This window comes from Nelumbo lutea, chromosome 1 (assembly GCF_056320005.1).
Source record: "Nelumbo lutea isolate HS-2025 chromosome 1, American lotus-T2T, whole genome shotgun sequence".
Classification (NCBI taxonomy): Eukaryota; Viridiplantae; Streptophyta; class Magnoliopsida; order Proteales; family Nelumbonaceae; genus Nelumbo; species Nelumbo lutea.
In genome coordinates this window covers 161,082,862-161,110,154 of record NC_142684.1, presented here as the reverse complement: position 1 = coordinate 161,110,154, position 27,293 = coordinate 161,082,862, and the positions used below count along the sequence as shown (strand labels likewise).

At 40.8% G+C, this 27,293-nt stretch overlaps 2 protein-coding genes across 7 annotated transcripts; both read right to left on the bottom strand.

Annotated features, from left to right (window-relative positions):
• Positions 1-1,631: 1,631 nt before the first annotated feature.
• Positions 1,632-6,164, bottom strand: LOC148878767 (rho GDP-dissociation inhibitor 1-like). 2 transcript variants are annotated; one of them, XM_088959921.1, is made up of 6 exons: positions 5,597-6,164; positions 5,019-5,082; positions 4,696-4,917; positions 3,039-3,163; positions 2,740-2,850; positions 1,632-1,859 (listed from the first exon to the last, which is right to left on the bottom strand). In XM_088959921.1, the coding sequence occupies exons 1-6, from the start codon at positions 5,840-5,842 to the stop codon at positions 1,791-1,793; spliced, it is 837 nt and encodes a 278-aa protein (XP_088816047.1). In that variant the 5' UTR covers positions 5,843-6,164; the 3' UTR covers positions 1,632-1,790. The 2 variants fall into 2 exon arrangements, with proteins under 2 accessions (XP_088816047.1, XP_088816055.1); XM_088959929.1 differs by lacking the exon at positions 2,740-2,850.
• A 2,951-nt stretch (positions 6,165-9,115) lies between these two features.
• Positions 9,116-17,564, bottom strand: LOC148878766 (protein NPGR2-like). 5 transcript variants are annotated; one of them, XM_088959879.1, is made up of 6 exons: positions 17,124-17,564; positions 16,073-16,334; positions 15,271-15,532; positions 13,494-14,710; positions 13,147-13,300; positions 9,116-9,573 (listed from the first exon to the last, which is right to left on the bottom strand). In XM_088959879.1, the coding sequence occupies exons 1-6, from the start codon at positions 17,162-17,164 to the stop codon at positions 9,257-9,259; spliced, it is 2,253 nt and encodes a 750-aa protein (XP_088816005.1). In that variant the 5' UTR covers positions 17,165-17,564; the 3' UTR covers positions 9,116-9,256. The 5 variants fall into 5 exon arrangements, with proteins under 5 accessions (XP_088816005.1, XP_088816012.1, XP_088816029.1 ...); XM_088959886.1 differs by having other exon boundaries at positions 16,073-16,469; positions 17,124-17,449; XM_088959903.1 differs by lacking the exon at positions 17,124-17,564 and adding an exon at positions 16,753-17,084 and having other exon boundaries at positions 16,073-16,469.
• Between the last annotated feature and the right edge of the window lie 9,729 nt (positions 17,565-27,293).

The following is a 27,293-nucleotide window of genomic DNA, read 5'->3' as shown; positions in this document are numbered from 1 at the left end:
ATAGATAATATGGGGCATATTATGTTGAAATTTGAAACCTTGGTCTTACTACAAGGCACTGGAAGAAAAGATAAGCCAAAGTCTCTTCATGTTCACCAGACATTAAGAACATACAATCCAAAGAGGAATTGAACATTGACAGTTTAGATTTAACAGGGACATATTTGCAGAAAACATGCCACATAAACAAAATACATCTTGGGGGAGCCTTTGATTTCTAAGGGAGTTTAAGAATTTTACTATCACCGGGATTAAAATTGGAAGTATTCTTCTTGCGGATGTCCTGATAATAGCTTTTTGGAGTGAATTTACCATTTGAATCGGGAATACAGATTCATTTACCTTTGTCTTACCATTGGAGTTTCAAGGATTGATCTCTCACCAATAGCCAATGGGGCAATGGTTTGGTTTTTTTTTTTCCCCTAATCCAATGACTCCCATGGATATAAGGTCCTTGGTTTTTATTTTACATCGAATTTTATTAGGGGGAGCCACGAGAGACATATATTGATTATTATTATTTTGAATCCATAGCACATTCCAGATTGGTCAATCATCTTGATTATACATCTCAATTTAAATCTGGCCTATACAAAACAAAAATTTCTACCCTTTACAATGAATTAAATGCAACCTAAAGAAAAATAAAAAGAAAACCAAGTATTTACAAACCATTTATGCCCCGTTCGCTTTTCGGTAAGTCACTTATCCGGATAAATACACTTATCTGAGTAAATGTTTCCTAGGAAAGACTTACTCGGGTAAGTGCATTTATCTATGTTTTTTTTTATTTCTCATGTAAATAAGGCAATGACCATCTTAACCATAAAAATTTCAATATTAAAAGGGGCATTTTTGTCCCATCAAAGTATTGGCAAGTTTCCCCAAGATAAAAAAGTTAATTTACCCACTTAGAGGATGGGTATCACTTACCAGATAAATGATACCTAGGAAAATAATCTTTCACTGATTACTACATAAATCTGAAAAATGAATATAAGTTTCTTGGTCAATGGAAATTTGACCAACTTTCTTCCTTTCAAAATCCAAAATAACGCCCTTAAGGGTAAATTTGTTTCAATAAATTAGATTCAATCAAATCCCAATAATAACTGGGAATCACTGAATGAGTTTTCCAAGAAAAAACATTTGATGGAAATAATGATGATGAGACTTTTTTTTTCTGAAGTACATTCAACTATCACAGCAACATTGGTTTGCACATCATTGGCATGGACATGTCATTTCCGGTCAGAATTCAGAAATACATTGCCCGAAACCATGAGAAGGAATCTACCGATTTTCAAGAAATTGGAAGGTAGATGCTAGTGTGTGAAAACATTGATCATTTCATATCAACAATTAGGACCCAAATTGGAATTGACAACTCAATTACCCTCACCACACATCCCCCGAGGGTTGAGGCTATGATGTACCCAAAACTTATTGGAGGCAAGAATTAAAAAAGTGTTTGACAATGGAAAGAATAAAGAAAGCTAAGTTGGAGGGCATGGCCCATGATAAAACTCAACTCTTATACTCCCTCAAATGATGGGACATACAATCAGCAGACTGGAATCAATGTGTGTGTGTGTGAGAGAGAGAGAGGGAGAGAGAGAGAGAGAGAGGTCTGCTGCTAAAGCCACAAAGTGGGAACTGAATTCAATCTTACAATGTATATATCAGTGCTTAAAAGACATTGATACAATGATTTTTGTAAACAAATGTGTAACCACAGTTCGAAAGAAGAAGATAATGTGGAAGACAAGGAACTCAGAAGAAGATCTTGGTTAACTGCGCTTCTTGATCTCAAATGAATAATTGAGTTCCAAATGACATCTCTTGTCATCATCTTCAAACTGCATGAAACAATATAATCATAAAACAAAATTGGGGAAATAAACATTCAATTCTACAACTAAATTAAAACATAAAAAGAAAGAATATATTTAAGTTTTTTAGAAGATTTATAATCTGAAGTGGAACAGTAAAATAACCAGGCCAAGTGCATGGCTGAATCTGTGGTTTCAACCAACCTCTCTATCACCAATCACAACTCTAGCTTGTTGCATTTGATTGCTCTTTTTGAAATTAAAAGGCTGTTTAGTGAATCCTTGTTTTGCCTCATAAAATACCAATTGCACAGCAAAAGCTTATGATTGCTGCCAATGGCTTATATTCCTCTTTTAACCACAGGAAAAAAGGAAGAAGGCTTGTTTATTTATCATGTTAACAAAATGAAAAGAAAAATGAATGCAAAGCTTTTACAGGGTAGTTTACCTATATCCAGTAAGAGCCTAGGGGGATTGATATAATGTACTTGAGATTTGCAACACATGGCAACCTACCATTTAATCTTAATGAAACCTCTCTGCAAAGGTTAGAATTTGAGACAATTGAGTGCATAATTCTATTACTACATTTCAATATGAGCTTGCAGATTTGCCAAAATTGAATGCAATATCATGGCAAACTAACTGAATCTAATTGATTGAGATAAAACTCTAGGTTCAAAGCAATATGTTTGGCAAATTGACTTAGATAAAACTCGAGATGTGTATCCCAATTCATGTATCAACAGAAAATATAGTTTCAAATACACATATTAAAATACAACTAAGAAATATGTTGGAGAAATCCCAAGAACTCTGTTTGTCCAAAAGAATAAACTTTGGGGGGTTGATTACACTAGGGGCACAAATCTGCCATAACAGTACTACAAATTGCTATAGCTTTTACCTCTTCAACCATCGACTTGTAAAGAGAAATTGAGATAGAAGAATAGTAGCTTCCAAGTTCTTTAATTGTATGCTTAAGTATCTGTCTTTGTATTTGTAGCCCACAACAGTCCTGGCAAACCCCATCCCCACCCCCCCCCCAAAAAAAAATAAAAATAAAAATAACTAGCAAATGGAAAATATAAGAATTGTAAAGATAGGAAGCAAACATTTAGCAGTTTATTATATAGTGTTACTTTTACATTTTATATAACTTTAGATATAAATTTTGCATATATAAGCATAAGAAATTGCAATCACCTTCAGTTTTGCCAAGTAAGTTCCACGTGCAAGCACACCAGTAGGAGTGGTCTCTTCTTCCAAGCAGTGTATGTAGGGTTCCCGCTGTGGAGCGAAAGTACCTAACATCCCCCTTGTCTGATCAACTGAGTTCAAGATCATAAAAGAGATGAAAACAACCATGGGTTACTCCACTGAATACAAAATCTTGGGGAATTAACAAATCACGTGGAATCACATATTAAGTAAACTCCATAATGATAATCCCTATACACGTTTAACCTACCTGATCCACTAGTGTAAGCATGAAAGAGCTAGGTTATTTATATGAAAATTACAGAGAGGCTACAATCAGGGGGCTCTCATTGTAAGTGCAAAGAGGTGCCCTCCCTTCAATCACCATGTGTCCTATGTATACTGTATAGAGGATCTGGACCCACCATTATGTATACTGTATAGAGGATCTGGACCCACCATTATGTATACTGTATAGAGGATCTGGACCCACCATTAAATAGGTACCACCTAATCACCAAAAAGACCACCTGTCTAAAAAACCTGAAAGATCAGAGAAGTTTCAACCATCTGATTTGTGAATTTTTCTTTTGGAATTTTCTTAGCTTATTCAATTAGAAATCTAACTTTCTCAGCAAATATTTTTTGATAGTAAATTTTATATGCAAATATATATAAATAAAATCATTTGTTCGTGCTGATTTTTCACATAGTTATTGTTTAGAGTGGGACCTATCCGATGGAAGATCCCAATCTTCTTAATTCAGATACATGGCAGCCTTGGTTCAAATAATCAATATGTACCATATGATACTTATTGGTTTTCAGGGCCATTAAAATGCTAAATACAAAGATTTAGAGGGTGACTATGGGCTCAAACACCCTCCTATTATATCTATCCTTGAATTATTGGAACTGAAACAATAGAAAAAGGAGCATCAATGATTTTAGATGCTTGATGCTGAAAAATTTAGAATTTGAGTGTATCGATACTTTGAACCATGATGGCAGATTAAGAGGACACCTTATTGCAGTTGTCATGGGAGCATATGCGCATTACAACATACCTCTATGGACAAATATAATTGAAACTGAAAATACCATTCAAAAACAGATCTATTGATTAAGCAGAATGAAAAAACAAAATGTGACAAGTAATTCTAACACTTCCTCACTTCGTTTTCCAGTAGAATAGAGAAAACTAGGAAATTTAACAGTCTTTTTATACAGATGTATTGAAAAACCAGAACAAAAAACAAAATGGAGGATTACTGTTAAACACATGTAATTTCAAATTTCCTCTCTCCATTTTCCAGTAGAATAGAGAACATCAGAAAATTAAATATATTAACACTCATGCTTTTTGGGTCCACATATACAAAAGAGTGAACAGTAACCAAATAGGTCATATAACACTAATGCTTTTCTCCAGAAATGAGAATGTTTTGAATGAGTTTCTTATAGTGTTATGACTGAAGCAAATCCAATGGAACTTTGAGTTTCTACCTATCTTCTTCACCTTGAATTCTCATAATCTTAGAATTCTTAAAATTAATTCAACTCTCAAGCTAATAATCTAATTAGTGCACTTTCTAAGAGACGCCATTTTATGTTTTGCCCTTAAAAAGTTAAGTATAAAGTAAAGAAGAAGGGGGATACTAACCTTGGATGCCCCCCTTCCACACCGTGTTGGAGTAGGCCAAGCCAGAAACAATATTGTGCTTAACTATGAATGTCAGCTTAAGTCGATATTGTGATCCCTCTCTCAGTATAAACAGGACTCGGCTGCTCTGTTTCTCATCCACGGGCAAGGGGGTACTTATTTCTCCACAATCCTCAGAGATGATTCCTATTGAATGGAATGTAACTTCGGGCTCCATTTGGCCTAACAAAAGCAGAAACCAAAATTTGCAAGAATCAAATACTAATAAATAAGGTCTGGAACATTATTGTAACAGGAAATATAGGAAGGCCAGTAGGGAAAACCATTTAAATCTTCTTGGACACAACCAAGTAGCTTTTCTTTCCACCTCCTTAAACTCTCATCGTCCTGCAAAATAAAAGCATTAACATTAGAAAAATAGAACCAGGAAAATTCACTCCATAAGACTATTAACATAACGGCTGAGTCACCATTGACTTGTATGAACGAAAGATCTAGGAATTCTACCAAATCTTCAGGCTTACAGACCATGGAAAAAAAAGAAGAAAGAAATCAAACCTCCAAAGCAGAACTCAACAAACAACAATGCTCCAATCTCGACAACAACCATGTTAATGCAGAAGACTCGAAAACACTCAAAAGCCTAATTCAGGGCAGATACAATCATACAACACAGAAATGCTAAATATGCAACAATGGAACAACCCCATCTGAAAGTAACACCCAAGAGTGAAATCGAAAATGGTTTAGCGGTAAATCTCTAGGGAATCAGAAACCCACTAAACCACTTAGCAAAACAATGCCATTTCGCACTCAAAATTTATTTCCACCTAAGACCAAGTGGACCTTTGTTTTGGTGAGGTGTGGTTGGATCACAGTAAAGCGAAAGAAGAAAGAAGACCTTGTCTTTCTCAAGCTGTTCCTTGAGAGGAACCAAAGGACCGGGAACAAAACCAACATCAACCCCATCGTCTTCTTCGTCTTCCTCTTCAGCAACCTCATCATCACGAACCTTCTCACTGGTCTTCTCAGTTATCATCTCTCCTCCCTGTTGCTGCTGCTGTTTCTGTTCCTGCTTTTCACCAACCATGGAAGAAGAACCACCCGAAGAGGGGCTTGCTGCTTCCATTCTCCCACCACTCTCCATCACTGACACTACCAACTTCCACTCTAAAAACTCCCACTTTCTAATTATCAAACTAAAAAAAAGCAAAATAGAAAAAGAAAAGGAGAAAACTCACTCAACATTTCGAACTTTAAAGCAGATCACCCCAGAAGTGAAAAGTAAAAAACCGTATACTCTACAGTCTACAGCTGTGGTGTATTTATACTAAAAAATACGGTTACTATTGGTCTTTGTTCTCTGTGTCTCTACTCTCGTTCTCCTCCGTAGTTGATTAATTGTAAGAACTTAAACATCAAGACGGAGAAGATAAGAGACAAAGGACCAGAGATATCGTCCGTTTACCGAGTACATTTGTTAACTGGGTTCTCATGCATTATACGTGAGAATGTGGGACCCAGTAATGGCTTTGTGGTCATCACCAATCACCACCGGCGTGATGGGTGGAGTGAGTGTTATTTTTATGGGTCCCACCGTCACCTACTTCGTATGTACGGTTGAAATTCATGCATTTCGTTGAAATTGCTCACAAATCCACAAGTCAAAAAAGCTATTAAGGAAAAGAAATTTTAAGAAAGAAGAAAGAAATAAAGAATGAAAGATTTAAAGAATCTGGGTGTTTTGGCGCCAAAATCAGTAGTAGTGATTTGTATTCGAATATGATAATAGAAGAGAGAGGTCAGGCCACAGAAACCATGGATCATAAAGTCATAAACCCCCTTTTGTTATTTCGAGAAAAAAAGAAGACATGGGATTAAAATTCTTGGAAAAAGGTATGGTTAATGGATGGAGGTTTTCTATGTTTGCTTGTTGGGTCTGGGGCTCTGGGCAACCAGCAATGATATATAGAATAGTGACACCAATTTTTCAGAATTGAGACAGTACATGGCAATGATATTATTGTGTGGGAGACACGACACACGAGGGGACCGTGCCCGACTGAAGAGAAGTCATTCTGGGCTCTGGGCGGCCACCATCATCATCATGCCACAAGACTCCGGCAAGAGAAGAAACATTCTACCGTTAAATTACAGAGAGCCACACTGTACTTAGGAGTGATAACACTTGCCCCCTTAGGCCTTAGTAGAGGGTGGCTGCCTATCCTTTACCCTATTTTTTTTACATTGGATATGGGTCAAGGGTAAAATGGGATATGCAAAGAATGCAAACCTACAACATTTCTCACCCAAAACCCATCAAGCTGCAACTTTTTTCAACTCAACCCTAGAAGTTTTTCCCCACTACTGGTGGGCACCACCATGACTCAACTCTGTTGTGCCATCAAGGCTTTGTGAAGGGCTGATATGACAGATTCAGACCATCTGTGTGCTAACACTTTTCTTTTGTAGAATAAATAATGTCAAAATGCCCGCATCACATGTTTGCCTACTAATTATCCTGTGAAATGGAGCTCCACTTTCCACTTCCTTGTCCATATAAACTCCATATCCACCATTAAGAAGTGTAGATGTTCACCACTCCGGGTTAAGGTCCTCTAGTGTTTTTCTGAATCAAAAACCCAGTAGTCAGCTTTGAATAGAAAGGTTTCCACATGCTCATGTGCTGATGTGAGATGCGACAAAGAAGGATGATCAACTTCTTTAACATATGCATCCTTAATTAGTGACAATGCCAATAAGAACAAATTACAGATGCATCTCTCTCGTAAATGGCACAGTAGGCAGTGAGACTGAGGTGTAATTAGCCATAGAACATCTTGCTTTTGTGATTCAGCTACAAAGCTTTTTTTTTTTTTTTTTGATAGGTAGCTACAAAGCACATGCTGCAAATAAGATAATGATATAACACTAGGATTCAAATAAAATACCAGAGACATAATGAGGTCCAACTTATTGAAGCCATATGTTGGGCCCTCTTCTTTTGCAGAATTTCTCCCCAACCATTACAAGGATGGATATTCTGTCCTATTCTATTATCTTAAATATCGAAGAAAGATATAGAGCCTTTGCTGGCTCTGATTAAAAGATCCCCTAAACCAATTCCTATTCCACAACTCATAAAGTGAAACTGATAGGCAATCAGTTGGAAAGCAGATCCCCTGTTAACATCAGGATCAATAGCATATTGCCATTAATATCTTCTTTTAAAGGTTTCTGATGAGAATCCACCATGCTTTATCTGTTTAGCAACAGAAGTCCATAATAAAGTCTTAAAGTATAAATTTGATTTCAGTTATCTATCAGAATGCAGAAAGATACTTACAGAACAAGAAATTCTGAATAGCATTTCTTGATCCATTACCTGACTAAAGTACAAGAGTTCAGTAGCAAAGAAGCCATAGTTTCTCCAACCTAGATATTACTATGATACATTAAAAGAAAACAAAATAAGAATCACGAGGAAATAAGGCATCTATCCAAATATAGTGTTCAAGCCATTAATTTGCAGTTGCATGTCAAGAACAAGTGCCATGAATGAGCACATATCCTATTCTGTGCCAATTAATGCCAGAGACCACAATGTTTTTCATTGCATGGATTCTTCAGGAACTTCCAAAGCAGTAGGAAAATCCCCCTACATTTATTCTTTTTTCCCAATTATTAAATCCAACCTAGAAAATAGCACCTTAATTTCTAATCATGATTCATGCACCAGAAACTGTCCCTTGTTATTTTGAAGATAAACAATGTGAGCATTACAATATCAATGAACCAGTTTTCATGATTCACCATTCACCTCAATATGATTTAGGATCTGTATAGATGTAAGGAGAATCATAAAAATAGTAAATATGTCACAACTTCCTAAGATTTGTACCTTAAACCACATTTGTAGAGAAATTTAGAGAAAAATGTCATTAGCTTTGTATAAGACCAGACCCTTTTTTTCTGAGCGGTGTACTTCATTGTTTGTAACTTCACATGAAAGTCAATAATGCCTGACAACAATTACTGTGAAAATAATCCATAAAAAAACCAAAATTTCTTGCACCCATCCAGAATTAAAAACCTGAAATGCATGGGGACCTTTACATAACCCAAACTAACTCGCATAAGAGCAGCTCTACTTTGGTGAGCAAACAAAATTTTTGAGCATTGAGTAAGACAACAATGCTAAGGCACTTTATGCTACCTTCAGGAAACCACTGAATATAGCTTCTTGATCAGTATCATGTACCAATTTCCTTACCAATCCAAATAGGTTATATCCCTCGCTCTAACATATATGTGCTCTGAATGTTAATGGTTTCAACCAGTTATCTCTTATATTAATAAAACCTACAATTGTGCCAGAGCTTGAAGAGTGAAGAGTCAAAAGGTTTAGAACAGAACAAAATAAAGGGAAAAAACTCTATTTTATTGCTTCTTTTTCAGATTACAATGCATGAATTGTATGGAAATACATTGATATAAATAAGAGGATTACATGGAGATGTACATGGATGCTTACAGAGAGCATGTGTCCATTCTAGACTAATCATCTGAAGGGTTCAACTGGTGCAGATTCTTCAAGAAGAACTGCAGCCTCAAAACATTCAACAGCTTCAGATGTTGATGCACCACCTTCAGCTTTGTAAATAAGTCCAAGGTTGTACCAAGCAAAATGGTTTGTCTTGTCTAGCCGCAGTGCATCTGTTAGAAAGCTTCTGACAACTGGCAATGATGGCTCACCAAGTTTTCTGAGTACAACAGCTGTAGAGACCAAACTTGGGACATGGTTAGGTTCAATGTCTAATGCGCTTGCAAATGCTTTCAGAGCTTCTCTGTAAAGACTTTTCGCTTCATAGAGTGCGCCTACAAGTTCAGAACAAAGAATCCCTTTATCTCAATGTCTTGGCCAAAAGTTCAGTTTGTTATCATTTATTTCTAGCCATTGTAATGTCTAGGTGAAAAAATATGAACTGCACTAAATCAAATCAAAGATAACATTTTCCTGAAACAGAGGACAAGAATATTAGGCATGAAAATAGTTAGTGATCAGAAAAACTTTGAGATTAAGCAATTTTATGCAGTTTGGTTGAAAAAGAGTTGTTACAGCAAAGAAAGAAGAGAGTGAAGAAGATGTGAGACCCAGGTTCTTTTATCAGTAAACGTGGGACCCATGTTAAATAAATTTTTTTCTTGGGTAAATTTTTTACAACTTACCTAGGAAAGTCTTACCCTTCTTGTAGGTGGGTAAGTTGCTTTCCTACTTGGAGGAAAGATGCTAAAATTTAATGACACAAAAATGCCTATTGAACAGGCACTAAAAACAAAAAGGTACAAGGATAAAAATGGAAACAGGAAAAACTTACCTAGGCAGAAAAGAGCACAGGTAAATGCACTTATCTGGGTAAGCATTACCTGGGAAACAGTTAATTAGGTAAGTGATTTACCTGAAAATGAATAGGGCCTAAAGAATAACCCACAATCAACTAAAGAATAAAGAAAATAAAACACTAGCTACGACTAGTCCCATCCCATAGGCCCACTAAATTCTTTTCTACAAAATAGAAAGTGATTGATTAGTTAGCAAGAAGCAAGCCACAAGCTGGTGGGAAACATCCCTACTCAATCCATCATCCTTGGAGGCTTAGACATAAGCTCTTAATTTGGAAAAATTACAACATGATACTGGTAAATTTGAACTTTATACCTTGAGTCAAAGCAGGTTTCACAGACAGAATCAAGAAATCATGAATAGCGACATGGAAGACTCCTTGGAAATTTAAGTGTCTTTACTCAGTGACTTGGCAGGCAGTCCTGCTCCCTTGGTATTATTACTTCCTAGCCCAACATGACCTGACCTCTTTGGGCCTTTTCTCTGTCCCATGATTTTTGTCAATTATAAAAATCAAGTTATTGAATTTTATTACCTTCCTACATTACCCCACTCCATAGATTTTTATTCTTTACCTTTTTTCATATTTTGAGGGGTTTTCCCCACATTAAGACCAATTGTAGGGTAATATTGGAAAATAAATGTAACTAAAGGAGACAAACAAAACATCAGTAATTATCACCTTAAATTATTATTTTTTTTCAGAAATTCTGTCTTAGATAGAGAAGTACAACTTTTGTGGAATGGGAAAACCTTGCAATAGTACTGGTTTCAGTTAAACCGAGAATGAAAACCCACAAGTTGAAAAAGGTTTGAAGAGGATGGTGGATATTGTTAACCATAAAGCAATACAACAAACCTAATAAGGTCAGCATACTGTTTGATCCAGTGCTTGGGAATTCCTAATCATGAACCTTCATTATGGTTTTCAAGAAGGATATTCAAGATAGAATAGTTTATGTGCTAATCCAAATACCTCACATGTTTGGTTTGTTAATGTAGTGTATTTTAGTGGTTTTTCCTGCTTTTCATTTTCTATTTTTTCACTTCACTTCTTTTTAGGTAAGAGAGGTGTGGCGGATGACATTCTTATATGGTAGTATTATTACCTCACCTGATCATTACATCTAATTACTTCAGTTCTTTACTCTTTTAGTACTCAAAATATTGAGAGAAAAACATTTTTTCTCTTTGACCCTTTGCCATTTTTAGTTTCTCAGTGTTATCAAAGTGTCAACTAATCAGTTGAGTCAGTTAAGGGCCATACCAAGTAGTTTGTTGATACCCACCATGTTGTTGCCTGGGATGAGTAGCATTAAACTAGGTTGACTAACAATTAGCTGTCTAATTGGCCTGGTTGACCTAGTGAACTACAAAGTTTTTTTAAAGACTTATTTCTTTGTTTTTATATCTAATTATCTAAAAATAATGTCATATCAGTGTTTACAAGCCACTGTTTACCTGACTGGTCAGACCAGTGACCTGGTGACTCAGTCATTCTGGTTCTATTCAACTTCTAATCCATCATTTTTTTTTGATAAATGGTAAAAATGATTGTATTAAGTATAAACTATAGAGGAGGGCAAGAAATCCTCAAACATATACAGAATGTCTGCCTGTATATATGCACAGTACATATCCAAATTACATTCAGCTCCCATACAAGAATCAAAGTAGAAGAAATGTCCAATGGTCAGTAAAATGACTAGCTGGAGTTCCTGCAAAAATCCTTGAATCGCCATCCCATCTTTTCAGAGTCCATTCCACATTGTTAATAACCACCTCCATCGGAGCATATTTAGCCTAAAAAATTCTATAATGACCACATCTACCTTGTTAGTCCATCATATTACAAAAAAACTGTTAATTTAGTCAATGGCCTATCAACCAAGATGTTGAACCATTGACCCATCTGAGCAGTTTAATGGGTTACAGGTTTTTTGTATTATTTCTTGAGTTTTTTTGTTGTTAATGACATCCTGGGTTGACCAATTGACCTGGACTGTTGAATTGTTAATCTGTTGACCCAGAGGGAATGGTCGTTCAGCTTCCAAGGCATACACAAAAGAACAATGGTGAAGTTCTTTTAGGTCTTCTTCCAAACAGTGGTGTGTTGATATGGAGTTATCACAATAAGAGGACCAACTCAAATAGTCAAAGTTGCACTTAATCTTTGAAAACAAAGACTGCAGCTCCTTAGCATATCCAGCCTTTTGCTTACAACAAGAAGATTGTAAACTAAATTTTCTACTTCATTATTTTACTGCATATTTGCAATACATATTAACTTATTCATGACATTACATCAATATCTTAAATTTAGAACATATCTTTTTTGAGACCAACTAATTACCACATCGCCTAGAGGGACCATAACAATTAGTCATCACCTCACCATATTAGCAATGCTGACTTCCCATAAGTTGGAACTAGTTATTCAATTCCAATTTCAAAGTTCACAGGTGTCAGAGTTTATAAAATATGGTTAAAAAAGAAGCATTTCATTTAATTGTTACTATTTTTGCTCATGATGCTCTTTGTATCTTATTGAGTGTTTGTTCATTTTATAGAATATCTAGATGAGAAGAAAATATTTACAGATTGACTATTCAGCCAAAGTTGTGATTGTGGTCACTCAGATATCAAAATTCATTTGTGCTTAATGCTTTGTTTGCAACCATAAAATATGACTCTGATTTCCCCCTCACACAATTTTTAGGAACCAATTAAGTACATTCAATGTAGCTACCATAACAAATGGAATGGACATATATCACTATCTTGCTTCCACATGTTTGTAAAGAATACTGATTTTTGACTTAGCATAACATCATGTCTTCCAAAGCTTACTCTGCGAAGGAAACAAACACTAAAAGAAAATTCAAAAAATTGCAACAGTTTTTCCTCCATTTTTGCAGTGCTTCAAGTTTTTATATCTGAACTTGTAGAAATACATGTAAAAGATAACTCAAATTAACATAAGAGCCTCAAAGGAGAAAGCCCAAGGCAAGAATAAATAACTAAATAAATAGATAAAGTAAACAAACCTGTGGCGTGCCATCTAGAGGCAGAATGAGGATTGATTTGTTTGGATTTGGTAAGGCAAACTTCAGCATCCTGCCACTGTGACAAACTTGCGTAGATATAAGCCAGATCATGCCATGTTTCCATTTCCAAAGCTCTATTGTGATCTACACTTCCCTGTAACAAAGAAGTTGACAAAATACCATTTTAAATCAACTAAGCTTTGGTAGAAAAATACATATAAAGTTATCCTTCATATTTCCACAGAAGAAAAAGAAATATATTGTATTGAGTTTCCAAGCTGTTTACCAAAAGAAAGAAAATTTGTAGTCATAATCCATTTTAAACATTCAGTATATATGTAACACACCTTCAAAATCTTCTTGGACACACTGAAGTTTCTCCTCTGAACTTCAAGAACAGCAAGAAGATGTGTATATGTTTTAATTGCATTTTTTAACTGACCCTGCACAATTTGGAGTTTTGCCTTTGTTCGTAATAACTCTCCCTGATCCCACCTTCCAGTCTGATCCAAAGCAGCATTAATGATAGTCTCAGCATCCACAAACCGTTTTTGAGCAGACAATATTCGAGCCAAGAGGATCCACCCTTTAATGTTAGATCCGGCTTCTAGTTTCAGCAATTGCTTTGCATAATAAAGTGCAGCGTCCAACTTTCTCTGCTCAGCATTTTCTAGGCTGAGATAGAATATAACTTTAGGTTCTCTTTCTCTCATTTTTTTCTCAGCAGTTTCTAGGGCTCTGAGTGCATCAATTTGTCTCATGCTCCTTTCAGAATCAGATCTAACTAATCTGGCCTGAGCTGACAGCGAGATACCTAACAAGTAATTGGTGACACTTATCATTTGATTGCATCCTCCATGCAAGAGAGCAATTGCTTTACGAGCAAAAGCTTCCCCTTCTTCAGGCAGGTTTAGATCTTCTCCACTAATCTTTGAAGCCAGTAATAAAGCTCCAATGCAATTGGGATTCTCTCTGCCACTCAACAATTTCCTTAGTAGATTCAGAGCAACCACATTTTCACCTTCTGCATAGTAACACAACGCTAGGGTGTAATATCTTTCTTTCTTATCCAAAATCTCAGGAAGCAATTCTTCAACCTGATTGGCCAAGGTTCTTAGTTCCCCTGACACAGAGAGAGCAAATGATAGGTGGTCTATAATTGATGGGTCCCACTCAATCCTTCTGAGAGCAAATTTTTTTAGCAGAATGAGTAACAAAAGAATAGCCTCTTCTATATTGTTCTTTGGTACAAAGGAGCCTTCCATTTGGGAACGGAGGTTTGGGGGGCTTGCATCACAACCACCATAGAGAAGAAAAATGGCAAATTCTTTCTCTATTTTTGCTATGGTGTCTGGATCAAGGTTCCAATGATGAAGGAGGGCACGCCTATATGATAAGATTGCTTCATGGGAGAAGCCAGCAAGTTTCCATAACTCTGGAAGCAACTCGACAGTCTTGTTTAGAGTCTCCTGCAATTTAAAATCAGTACCAAAGTTTTCGGGCAAGCCTTCTGGTAAGGCAGATTCAACAGTGTCCAGAATAACTTTGCATGATTGAGCAGCTTCTGCAAAAACCGATTAGAAAAAAATTAGCAATGAAATGATTATTTAAACAACGCTTTTTTGTATAACTTGGAAGGCTTTCTTTGAGAAAGTTATAAGTTAAAATAAGTCTCCCTAAGCTTTCTTCTAATCAACATAAACGAATACATGCAAATCTTCTAAATAGCTTAAACATCCACTGTCTATAAATAAAAGTTCAATGGCCTTACAGTACAATTGAAGGTTTGTTAATTCATGAAAGAGAGAAATGCACTAAAAAGATAGCCAGCTGGTTTCAAAGATATGGGTGCTTATATACTCAAGACTTGAGATGCTCAGGTTGATGACTGCCCTACAAAATAATATAATTAAAAAGAAAACAAAAGGCAAAATAGATAGAAAGGTGCATTAGATCCCTCTATGGAATAAACAGAAATCACAAAATTTTTCCTTATTCAGATCAAGGGACCCATAACTGGAAAAAAATATACAAATAAAATGAAAGTGCATAAGAAACAGAAAATAAAGACAAACAACCAATTGGCTTATTGAAGGCAGGTTTCAGCTTTATCAACAAGATTACCTTGAAACCTTCCAAGATCCTGCAGTGATCTTGCTTTGAGATAGATTGCTTCAAAGAGCAAACTGACAGCATGCATAGACATCGGTGGGGCAACATCGCTGTGGGAACGACGCTTTCGGTGCTCTCCTCTTTGAGTAACGGAAAGTATGGAGAGTTTTATCTTTGGTGTCACAGAAGCAATGTCTATTCCTTCAAATACATGAAGTGCAGCTTCAACATTTCCTCTTTGATATTCTAGTCTTCCTAGCAATGCTCTTGCTTCCTGCAATGTTGTAAAAGCCTATGAGATTTACAACCAGATTTATGAAGATAACTAGGAGGTTTAAGCAAACCAGTTGTTGATTTAATGATGCAAGAAAAGCAATCACATAACATTTAATAAAAATAAAATGAATATAAACTTTTGGATTTTTCTATGTTTGAACAATGTTGCTGCAGGAAAGCAACCAACCATATAAAATCATCCATGTCCAGGGATTATTGGAAAAGTGAATTCACTCAAGAAACCTGCCTCTTGACATAGCAGAATGGGGAGACAAGATTTGTGTAACCGATCCCAAATCATTGTGGTTAAGGCTGAGATAAGTCAAGTAGAACAAATTGATGCAATACCAAGCAACGGGCAATGTCCCATGTGAAAAAGGAGACAACATCTAAAGTTTTGCATGATAAAACAGCTTTCCTGTGTAAATACTCCAAGATGAAATTTTCTGCATAATTTACTAGTTAACTGATAAGTAGGCTCCTGTGTAAAGCTATAGAGTAGCGATAGCCCTAAAAAAAAGAAATTAGATAAACCAACCTCATAGTTCAGAAAACCACTTTCACGGAGAGATGATTCAGCTTCTTCTATGTTTCCAATATCTGGCTTCTTCTTTCCTCCACCTACTTTAGAAGAAGGCTCGCCTGCTACCACAAAAAAGTCTTTTGTTCCCGGGGACTCAGATGAGAGAACCATTTCATCTGCTCCTAACTGCTCTCCGGAGCAAAGGCACTTCATTATCTTCCCCAACTTTGGTTTAGTACAAGTTCCTTGCCGTTGGATCCCCGTCTTCCGTTTCATACTGTTTCATTCACACGTTAAGGTCATCAGAACACCGTTGCCCACTAAAGAAATGTCTGAAACCAGGTTGCAACAGTCCGAGCATATAAGCTCACTAGGTGGTCGGTACTAGAAGATTGGCAAAATCTAGCATCCCCTACCAGAGAATTCATTGAACAAAAAAGGAAACATATAACCAGTTAAAGAAGTTTCCGTCCAAAATAAAGAAAATTAGTCATGGTTCATCAAAAACCAATTCGAATTCAAATGAAAATACAAGCAATAGAAAGAGGAAAAAAAAAAAAAAAAAGAAGAAAGAAAGAAACAGAAGAACAAACTTTACCAAGAAATAAAATCCACGACTCTATTTGTTAAAGTTTTCTTTCTAATAAAAGCTCGAAGGTAAAACCCTAAATTTAAAATTAAAGACTTCAAATTACCTTTCGAAACGGGAAAAAGAGAAGCCCAACAACGTTTCTGCAATTACAGTTCAGAAAGAAAGCAAAATATCGAAACTAATCTTTCAAACCACTATAGACCACACCCATCACAACCAGAGAACCCAATGTAGCTTTCAAAAGGAAGGAAAAAAAAAAGAAAAAAAAAAAAAAGAAAGAAGATAACGAAGAAGCAACCCAGAAACACCAAGTTCCCCCCAAACCGTGAAAAATTCGGCACCCACGTCATAATTTCCTTGAAAATAACTCAAAATAATGCGACTTTTAAAGCCTAAATTCAAGAAATATCCATTTCCATCATATAATCGTTTCAGAGCAACCGAAAGGAATCAAATTATTCTTAAAGGAAGTACCTTTTGTTCGAAAAAGAGTGGAGACTGAGCCCACACAACATCAAAGCAACCACCCATCCTTCCTCCAATTCCTGCAAAGGAAAAGTTTCTTTTGATTACTTTGATTGAATAGCCAAGAATACAACGCCTTAAGAACTCTTCCACTTTTATGAATACTCTTTCTTTTTTTTTTTTTTTTTTCTTTCTCCCCTTAACAGTCAACTGTTCAAAAATTTCAAGTCTCTGTATTTAATACGGGGGGACACGCTAAAAAGTCAGAATTTTCCTTTCAGAGGAGTGAGGGGGCGAGAGAGAGGCTTTGGGTAATGAATGATTTTTGAGGAAGAGAGTTTATTTGAAGAAACGCACAGTGGGATTTGGGAAATGGGAAGGGAAACAATTTTCGTGGAACCCAGGTTTGAAATTTACTACGTGGCTGTGGTTAGTTTTCTGCCACGTGGCAAAGCTGACGAACTGATTTGGCTGTTTTTAAAACGGTAGTTTGTTACAAAAATGTACTTCAGCCGAGGGTCCGTGGTACTTAGACCTGGAAAAAAAAAAAAAGTCGACCCAATTCACAACCCGACCCCATCCAATGAGGATGGTTGAACCCATCGGTCAACCCTAATTCTATTTAGGGTTAAGACCTAGCTTTTGCCGATCCGGCCAAAAAATCTGATCCGATCTAAAATGATCTGAAATTGCATTGACCCGATCGATCCGACCCCAACCGGCGTGGTCTAGTGGTCTACTTGACTACTTCTGCAACCATAAATATGAGAGGAAAATTCTAAGCGTACAAACCTTTTCTTCTCGTGCGCTATACGGTTGCACCTTTCCACAAGCCTAGAATATGGACTTTGCAAGGAAACAAAATATCCCAAACGTATGGTAGAAGATGTGTTCGTAAGGCCAGTAAGCCAGCCCAGGTCCTTCGGAATTATAACAAGCGTCTGGCTTACAAATTTGTCTGTGTTGTAAGAGGATGAGATATTCTTCATGTGTGACTGTGATTTGTGTGGGTAGGTGTGGGAAGAGTTGTGGTGGGTAAAAAATCCCAACTCTCCTTAAACAGCCACAACCCCTTCATTCATTAAAATATGAGTCCAATTACAACGCGTTAATGGATTTGAGATATGATAAATCAATTATGTTAAAGATGTCATATGGCCTATTTATTGTTTTTTTTTTTCATTCACATTTTATATGCTGCATTTACCATTAAAAATTAAATAATATTAAATATATCAATTATAACATAAAATGTTATTACTAATTACCAATTTTGCTTTACTAATTATAATTTATGCATCATATATGTTAAGTTTGGATAGGGGTGTTTATTTGGTCAATTAATTTGGAAATAGAAGTTAGGGGTGTTGATTTGTTCTTTTTATTTTTTTGATAATTATATCATTTTGTTATTCAATATTTATCTGGTAATTATATCTGATTTGAACTCCTAATTTCATTTAAATATTCAAATCAAGATTGATTTGTAGCTTAAAAGTTTAATATGGATTCTTTATCTTTTGGAGTGGATACTTTTCTTATAGGTAACTGATGTTGCGCAATCCGACCGGTCCTAGCTGTTGATGGCCTTGCCTCTAAACAGAGCTACAGGGAACCTAAAATGGAGAAGATGAGGGAACTCTTGGGGGAACCCGGTGAAATTGCTTTGAAGCTCAAGTTAGTATTCTCTCAAAGGCAAGATAAAACCAGATGGCGCAAAGTTCACATACCTTGTTCTTGGGGGGTAAGGATTTATAATCACTTCACACACTCACCCCGAGGCTTCTGTCAGGTCGGGTATCATTACTTTTGTGCTTTGCCAGTTCGAGTGTCATCCCCTCTGCTGGGACAGAAACGTCTCCGTAACTGGAGATGGCGGTGGCAGGTGGCAGTGGTAGGTGGTCGTTTGAAGTGCGGCTGTCAAGCGTCAGATCCCAAGTCAGTCAGGTGCGCCGCCCCGAGATACGAACTTCCTCGGTGTCAGGCATGGTACGGTTGTTCAGCTCGGCGTCATGGAGGCGAAGTGCTGGAGTGGTGAGCGAGGTGAAGTCTTGAGTTCGGATAGAAGTGTGTCCCAAACTGCCATGGGGCAGGCCAGTTTGGGCTATTGCCCTTTGTGTTTGGCTCGGGGCCAAGGGGAGAGTTCGGGCTCCTTGTAGGGAGTCCAGGCTCCTAGTAGGGAGTTCGGACTACTGGTAGGGAGTTCAAACTGTTGGTTCCTCCCTTTGGTGCTCGTGCCTTGGGCGTGCTGTTGTGTCGAGTTGTTGCCTTTGCCACGTGTTGCATAATTACGAGGTCGGGCCAAATCTTCCTTCATCAATTGCCCCCCACTCCTCGTGCTAAGGGTCTTGCCCTGGCGTGGGGAGTTTGTGAGGTGGCAGGTAGATTTGTCTCGTACTTCGAATTCCGATAGCGTGAGGTACGTTGTTAGGGTTCTTTGGGTTTCTCGAGCACCCAAAAGACGGGAAACGCGTCTACCTGCCTACAAATGCTGACAGACGTGGCGGCGCGCGCTTATTTCAAATTTCAAAAAAAGCGCGCCACCAGGAGACGTGACAGCGGGTCTTTTTGAATTTGAAAAAATGTGTCGCTGCTGTTTTTAATGCAAAGAGACGTGCACTGGTGTTCTGTCAGTTTCAGAAAGACATGCGCTGTCGTTCCATCAGTTTTAAAAAGACGTGCGTCGGTGTTTTGTCAGTTTCAGAAAGACATGTGCCAATCGCGTCTCGGTCTCATGGGACGTGTGGTCAACGCGACTGCGGGCCGTTGGATTGGCTTTGATCTGCACTGTTGGCTCTCGGTCACTGTGGGTATAAATAGTGGGGGACCCCGGTCGCTTTGTCACTTCTACGCTTTGCTTCTTGAGCTCGCATCCAGGCTTTTAGTTCGCCTTCAAGGTATTTTGCTCGTGTTCCAGTTCCCGTAGTCTGTTCAAGCCTTTTTTCTGGGTGAGTACTTTCCTGGAATCCATCTTTTCTCCTCGATGTCTAGCTCGAATAGCTCAGACGGTTCTTCAAGTGGGTCTGATGCAGGTTCTACGAATCGAGTTGCATCCCCCGATGGCTTTAGCGAACTTGAGGTAGAACTTGAGGAAGAGTTTGAGCCTGTAGGCCAAGCCGCCTCGGGCAGTTTGACATCCACCTCTCGTCGAGGTCGGATGTTAGAAAAGTTTGATCCCTCGACCATGATGCCTGAGGGGCTCCAGTCCCTTATTACCTATTACAACTTGCCTGGGGAGTACGCCTACTTCATACCTTCGGGTAGCTTTCCTTGGGAACACAGTCCTAAAGAGATCATGATATTCCAGGAGCAACTCGTTGTAGGGCTATGACTGCCTTTCCACCCCCTTCTTGTCGAGGTCATGAACCACTTCGGCGTTAATGTCGGCTAGCTTCACCTGAACTCCATTCATAACTTGGTGGGGACAATCTCCCTATTTCACGAACATGGCTTTCCTTTAGACTTGGAGATATTCTCTTCTATTTTAATGCTTAAGAAGCAAGCGGGTCCCCTTCCCGGGCATAGGCAGGCGTATTACCTGTCTCCTTGCCCAGGTTTTAAGCTCTTACATGAACTTCCCAACAAGGTCCTGGCGTGGAAGCATGACTACTTCGGGGTGCGAAGTGTACTAGGGTGGCCGTTTCAAACCGGGTGGGTGATGGCCGCCCCTGACTCCGGTGTTACGCTTGACAAAGAGACAGTGAAGGGCCTCCGGCAGTGGGCACGGCTTGAGCTAAAATGCCATCAATATCTAACGAAGGCCAAGCTCATTGCGGCCGGCCTGAGTTTGGGTAGGTTCCTTGCTCAAGTTTCTTGTTTTGCTTTGTTCTTTTTTTTTTTGATGTCGAATTATTTTTTGCAGGTGTGATGGACTGAGAAAGGACTCGTGGTGGGCACCAGTTTCAAGGCATGAAGAGGAGGAAGCGAGTCGCCAAGCGAACTCGTGTCGAGCTGCCCCAAGATGCAGAGCCTCAGGTACCAGACTACCCGTTAGAGGATCCGCCCAGGGAGCCCGAGGCGGCTCCTCCAATGCAAGAAGCGGCAGGGGCCCCTTATGCTGAGACTACTTACACTAGGGCTCCCGCCTACTCTAGTGCTCCCGCTTACTTTGGGTCTGCTTATACGCGAGCTGGGCCCTCAGGCTCAGGAGCCCAAGGGGAATTCAGGAGCATGTTGTCGCTGAACTACGCTCTTCGGAAGAGTAGGGAGGCCACCTTCCCCGAGGAGGTCATGGCATTGACCGATCTTCCTTTGAACCAGGTCGCCTGTCATGCTGCCACTCATGCTATGGTGGTGAGTCGGATTTCTTGTCGGGCTTCTTTGCTTTTATCCCTCTTGTTGTCGTTCTCTTAATTGCTTGTTCCTTTTGGAAGGTAAACTCTTCTATCCATGCCTTGGTGGCCCACGTGGAGAGGAACTCGAGGCAAGCGTGAGCTGCCGAAGAGGCTTTCCGTGCTGCCGAGGTGACTTCCAGAGCTGCTGAGGCGGCTGCTTGTGCTGTTGAGGCAGCTGCTTGTGCTGTTGAGGCAGCTACTCGCGCTGCTATGGCCAGGCAGGCGATGTATCAGAGAGATGCCAAGGCCATGGGGGTTGTTGTGAAGCACATGGCGGACCTGAGGCTGGATCTGCAGCATCAGGTCGCCATGCTTTGATGACTTGATGGTGGACTCGTACGGAAGGTGTTTTAAACTGAGCCGGTGGATGATTCGGAACACGTACCCCGAGCTCGATATCAGTGCTATATCCAGTTCGCGCATAACTTAGGAGATGGCCAACACTGTTGATGGTGAGCCAGATTATGAGGGCAAGGCAGGACCTTCGGGTATCGTTGAAGTGGCTTTTGATAATGAAGAAGTAGCTCCAGGCCTATAATTTTTTTTTTAATGTACACTCCCTTATTATGAAATGGAATGACTTTTCTTTTGGTTAGTGTTGGTTGTTCTTTCTCCCGAACTGACAATATTTGTCGAACTGACCATATGCCCGATCTGTTTCTTGCCCAGGCTACTGCACTCGCACAGCCTATTTTGATGTTTAATACTTAGTCTCTGAGAAGTCGATGCCCCTATTAGTTCATTGTTTCCACTTCGCTTGAGCCTTTGGCCGACAATTTTCTTTGCTTGCCTATGCCGAGGTTCTTTCGTTAGCTCAGTATCCAAGCCCTTAGGCTCTGGTAGCGATTTTGTCTACTTTACTTGGTGGTCTATGGGTAGTATCGCCTTAAGTTGACGATGTTCCACACTCGGGGTACTTGTTTTCCCTCTAAGGTTTCAAGCTCGTATGCCCCCCCCCCCCGATCGCTCTCTTTAGGCCCTTCCCAATTTGGTCCAAGTTTGCACACGCCGAGTTCGGGCACCATGATCTTACGGGGAACCAGGTGGCCGACGTGGAAGCTCCGCTTCTTTACTCTGACATTATAGTACCAAGCTATTTTTTGCTGGTAGGTTGTTGTCCGGATATGCACGAGGTCTCTTACCTCATCCAGTAGGTCAAGGTTAGTACGTAACTCATCTCCGTTTGTCTGGTCGTCATATGCTTCTAGTCGTAGTGTAGGTATTTCGTTTCCGTCGGGATTACTGCTTCAGTGCCGTAGGTGAGGTTAAAGGGGGTCTCTCCCGTGGCGATTTTTTTATGTAGTTCGGTGAGCCCATAGAACACTTAGTAGCTCATCCGCCCACAACCCTTTAGCTCGGTCTAGTCGTGCTTTCAGTCCGTGGAGGATGGCTCTGTTCATTACTTTTGTATGACCGTTTGCCTGCGGGTGTGCGACCGATGTTAAGTTCTGACGAATTCCCATATTTTGGCACCATTCTTGGAACTTGATATCCTCGAACTGCTTGCCGTTGTCGGAGATCAGTACCTGAAGTAGCCCGAAGCGACATACTATGTTCTTCCAAAAGAAGTTTTGTATGTTTCGGGCTGTAACTGTTGCCAGAGGTTCATCTTCTATCCATTTTGTGAAGTAATCTACTACCACCACTAGGAACTTTCTCCCACCTGTTGCTGGTGGGAATGGCCCCAAGAGGTCGATGCCCCATTGTGCAAAGGGCCATGGACTAGTGAGGTACTTGAGGTCGGAAGCAGGCTGATGGTGGATATTGACATGCTTTTGACACTTGTCACATTTTTTGACGAGCTCGACAACTTTTGCCTTCATCGTTGGCCAGTAGTATCCTTGTTGAAGTGCCTTTTGGGTGAGGGCTCTGCCCCCCAGGTGTCCGCCGCACTGTCCTTCATGAGTGTTGTGAAGTACGAGCTTGACTTCGGCAGGTCGCAAGCAACACAAGTAGGGGAGCGTGTAGGACCGTCGGTACAACCGGTTGTCTATTGCGATGCATTTGGCTACCTGGCGCTGCACTCTCTTGGCTGCATTGCGGTCTACAGGGAGGGTTCCATCTAGCAAGAAGCTCGCGAGTGGGTCGATCCAGCTCGGCTCTGCTTCAAGGACGGGAGCGACCTCCTCTGCCCCACCGAGAATGCTAGGCCGAGGTAAGTCCTCTATGTACACGATTCTCATGGTGTTGTGACTCGTGTTGGCTAATCGGGACAGGGCGTCAGCCTCAATGTTCTCTGACCTCGGGATTTGCCTGATGAAGTGTGACTGGAAGTTGAGCAGAGCCTCCTTTAGTTTTGCCAAGTATGCGATCATAGAGAGCTCGCGTGCTTCGTATTCGCCCATAACCTGGTTGACCACGAGTTGGGAATCACTGCAGATAACTATGTGTTTTGCTCTTACCTTTTGCGCTAGGTTTAGCCCGACTATCAATGCCTCGTACTCCGCCTCGTTGTTGGATGCCACGAACTCAAAGCGTAGTGCGTATTCCAATTTCGTGCCACACTGGCCGCGCTGGACTATTCCAGCCCCGCTGCCCTGCTGGTTCGAGGAGCCATCTACGTGAAGGATCCAGGGCTCCTCATCCCAGTTCGCGCTTGGCCTAACTAGGAGAGATGCTACACTGGGTGCTACTTCACGGGGTTCAGGCTCTATTGGCTTGGGAGCTCCGGGTTCACCCGAACTGGGGATCTCGGGCTCAACCGGCCCAGGGGCTTCGAGGCTGAATGAGCACTTAGCGATAAAATCTACTAAGGCTTGGGCCTTAATGGCAATTCGTGGCTTATACTAGAGGTCGTACTCGCTGAGCTCGATGGCCCACTTCGTCAGCTGACCGGAACCTCAGGCTTGAGTAAGACTTGCCTCAGAGGTTTGTCAGTCAAGACGATGATGGTGTGAGCCTGGAAATATGGGCAGAGTTTCCGAGTTGCAATTACCAGTGCGTATGCTAACTTTTCTATTTGCGGGTATCTCATCTCTACTCCCTACAGAATTTTACTAACATAATAGATGGGCCGTTGGACCCGATTTACTTCTTTTATTAGTACTGAACTGACCACCTCGTCGCTTGCCGAGAGGTACAGTTCTAAGACCTCGCCCTCCTCGGGCCTGGCTAAGGTTGGCACAGTAGCGAGGTAGCTCTTTATCTCGTCCAACGCGAGCTGGCAGTCTCGGGTTGGAACCCTTTGCCTTTGATTGCCTTAAAGAAAGGCAGACAGTGGTTTTCCGATTTGGACATGAAGCGGCTTAGAGCGGTTATGCGGCCGTTTATCCTCTGAACTTCTTTTGCTTTTCAGGGTGGTCTTATATCTAGGATGGCCTTTATCTTGTCCGGGTTGGCATCAATACCGCGCCGGTTGACAATGTACCCTAGGAACTTACCCGAGGTGACACCGAAGACACATTTGTTGGGGTTCAGTTTCATGCTAAATCGACCCAAAATTTGGAAGACAGAATCTAAGTCTTGTATTAATTCCTGTGAGAACTGTGTCTTAACGACCATGTCGTCTACATAACATTCTATTTTCGTGCCAATTAAGGCCCGAAACAGCTTATTTAGAAGTCTTTGGAAGGTCGCCCCAGCATTCTTCAATCCGAAGGGCATGACCTTGTAGTAGTACAGGCCGAACTCAGTTATGTAGACGTCCAAGAAGCTTAGCAACTCAGTTATGTAGACGTCCAAGGTTTTTTCCTCATCGGACTGGTCCATCCTGATTTGGTTGTAGCCTGAGTAGGCGTCCAAGAAGCTTAGCAACTCATGTCCCGAGGTCGCGTCCACTAGGTGGTCAATTCTGGGGAGGGGGAAGCAGTCTTTTGGGCAAGCTCGATTCAGGTCGGTGTAGTCGACGCACATGCGCCACTTGCCGTTTGCCTTTTTCACTAGTACAGGGTTGGTTACCCAACTCGGGTAATGAACTTCCCTTATGAAGTCAGCTGCGAGGAGCTTTTCGACCTCCTCGTCGACCGCCCTCCAGCGTTTTGGGGCTAAGTTGCGTTTCTTCTGTCTAATGAGTCTGACTACAGGGTCAGTATTAAGTTTGTGAGTTATAAGGCCAGGGTCAATACCGGGCATATCAGCCGCGGACCATACAAAAATATCTAAATTTTGAAGTAGGAAACTCACCAGTTTGGTTCGTAGAGGCTCTTTGACAGAAGCACCGATCTATAGCGTTCGAGTCGTATCCATAGCCGAGGTCGAATTGCGACCATTTCCTCTATGGGCGAAGCTCGTTCCTCGTCCTGCTTTGTAGGTCACTCCAACTCAAGGTCGTCGGTTGCCTTGGTTTTTCCCTTCAGGGCGGTAACATAACACTTTCGGGACTCAAGCTGGTCGCCCCGCGCTACCCCCACACTGAAGTCTATGGGGAACTTCATTGCCAGATAGTAGGTGGAGACCACTGCCCATAGAATATGCGTAATTGGCCACCCTATTATGGCATTGTATGGGGAGGGGGTCGCGACCACCAGGAAATCGTGGTTGAGTCTGACCGCACAAGGCCATGTGCTGACTTCCACAGGTACTGTTATCTTCCCGAGGGGCCTGACTTCCTCTCCGCTGAAGCCCACCAGAGGAGTGTTTGCGGGCTTCAACTCGCTTCTCTGCAACTATAGCTGGTCAAATGCCGACTTGAAGAGGATATCCGCCGAACTATTTGAATCCACAAGTACGCGCCTGACTTCGAAGTCGTTGATCCTTAGTTTTATGACAAGCGCGTCATCGTGGGGGTAGTGGACACCTCGCGCATCATCTTCCGTGAAGAAGATCGGTCTCGCTAACTAACATCCGGGTTGCTGCCGAAGTACACCCTGCTACCACCGAACCTCCCACTATCACATGGATGGTTCCCCGAACTGGCCTCTCTTCTGGAGGCTGCTGTTGCAACGCTTCGGCTGGTCTGCGGTTGGATTCGGGGGCATCCTTTCTGTACTCCCCTTGCCGACCTGCCTTATTATTATTATCATTATGCTGTATAAAATTTCTCAAGTATCCGCGACGGATGAGTCCCTCTATCTCGTCCTGGAGATTATTACACTGTTTGGTACTGTGACCGTGATCTCTATGAAAACTACAGTACATATTTTTATTTCTCTTGTTTGGATTCCCCTTTAGGCGAGGTGGCCACTTCACGTATGGGGCGCCTTTGATCGTCATCAAGATCTTGGTCTGCCTTGTGTTTAACGGTGTGTAATCCGTCCGAACTGCTAAGAGAGCTCAGGACGGCTAGCTTGGCTTCGCCTCCCGGGTCAGGTTTCTTCTGTCGCCTGGGTTAGAGGGCTCACCTTCTCTTTTCCTTTTCTCGACCCCGCCTTTGATTCTTTGGTTGATTTCTTCCTCTGTTCTCATGAACTTGTCTGCGAGCTTGAGGAATTCGGCCACGATTGCGGGCTGGCTGGCTACCATGTGCCATTTGAACTCCTTGTGCATTACTCTTCTCTTGGTCGCTGCGAGCTGTACTGTGGGGTCTAATCGTGGTATCTGCAAGCATGCTTCATTGAACCGCTTGATGTAGCCCTAGATGGATTCTCCTTCTCTCTGGACTACTCTGAAGATGCTTTCCTCAGTTTTGGGGCACCACTTACTGGTGACAAAGTGTGCGGTGAAGACCTGCACGAACTAGGCCCAACATTTTATTGATCCGGGGGCCAGGTTCCTGTACCAAGCATGGGCTACCCCCTGAAGGTGGTGGTGAAGGCCACGCATCACTGGCCCTAGCGAGGTGCATTTGGGATTGGAAAGCATCGACATGGTCGTTGGGGTCAAAGGATCCATCATACTTGTCCAAAGGTGGGAGCTTGAAGTCTCTGGGCATGGGGACTGCCAGGAGTTCTGATGTGAGGGGGGAAGG

Coding starts and splice junctions, on each gene's coding strand:
- LOC148878766 (XM_088959879.1), bottom strand. CDS start 17,164: ATGTTGTGTGGGCTCAGTCTCCACTCTTTTTCGAACAAAAG. Junction 16,335..17,123: donor CACTCTTTTTCGAACAAAAG/GTACTTCCTTTA, acceptor TGAATGAAACAG/TATGAAACGGAAGACGGGGA. Junction 15,533..16,072: donor GTGGTTTTCTGAACTATGAG/GTTGGTTTATCT, acceptor ACAACATTGCAG/GAAGCAAGAGCATTGCTAGG.
- LOC148878767 (XM_088959921.1), bottom strand. CDS start 5,842: ATGGAGAGTGGTGGGAGAATGGAAGCAGCAAGCCCCTCTTCGGGTGGT. Junction 2,851..3,038: donor CTTACTTGGCAAAACTGAAG/GTGATTGCAATT, acceptor GGGGTTTGCCAG/GACTGTTGTGGGCTACAAAT. Junction 1,860..2,739: donor ACAAGTCGATGGTTGAAGAG/GTAAAAGCTATA, acceptor TGTTTCATGCAG/TTTGAAGATGATGACAAGAG.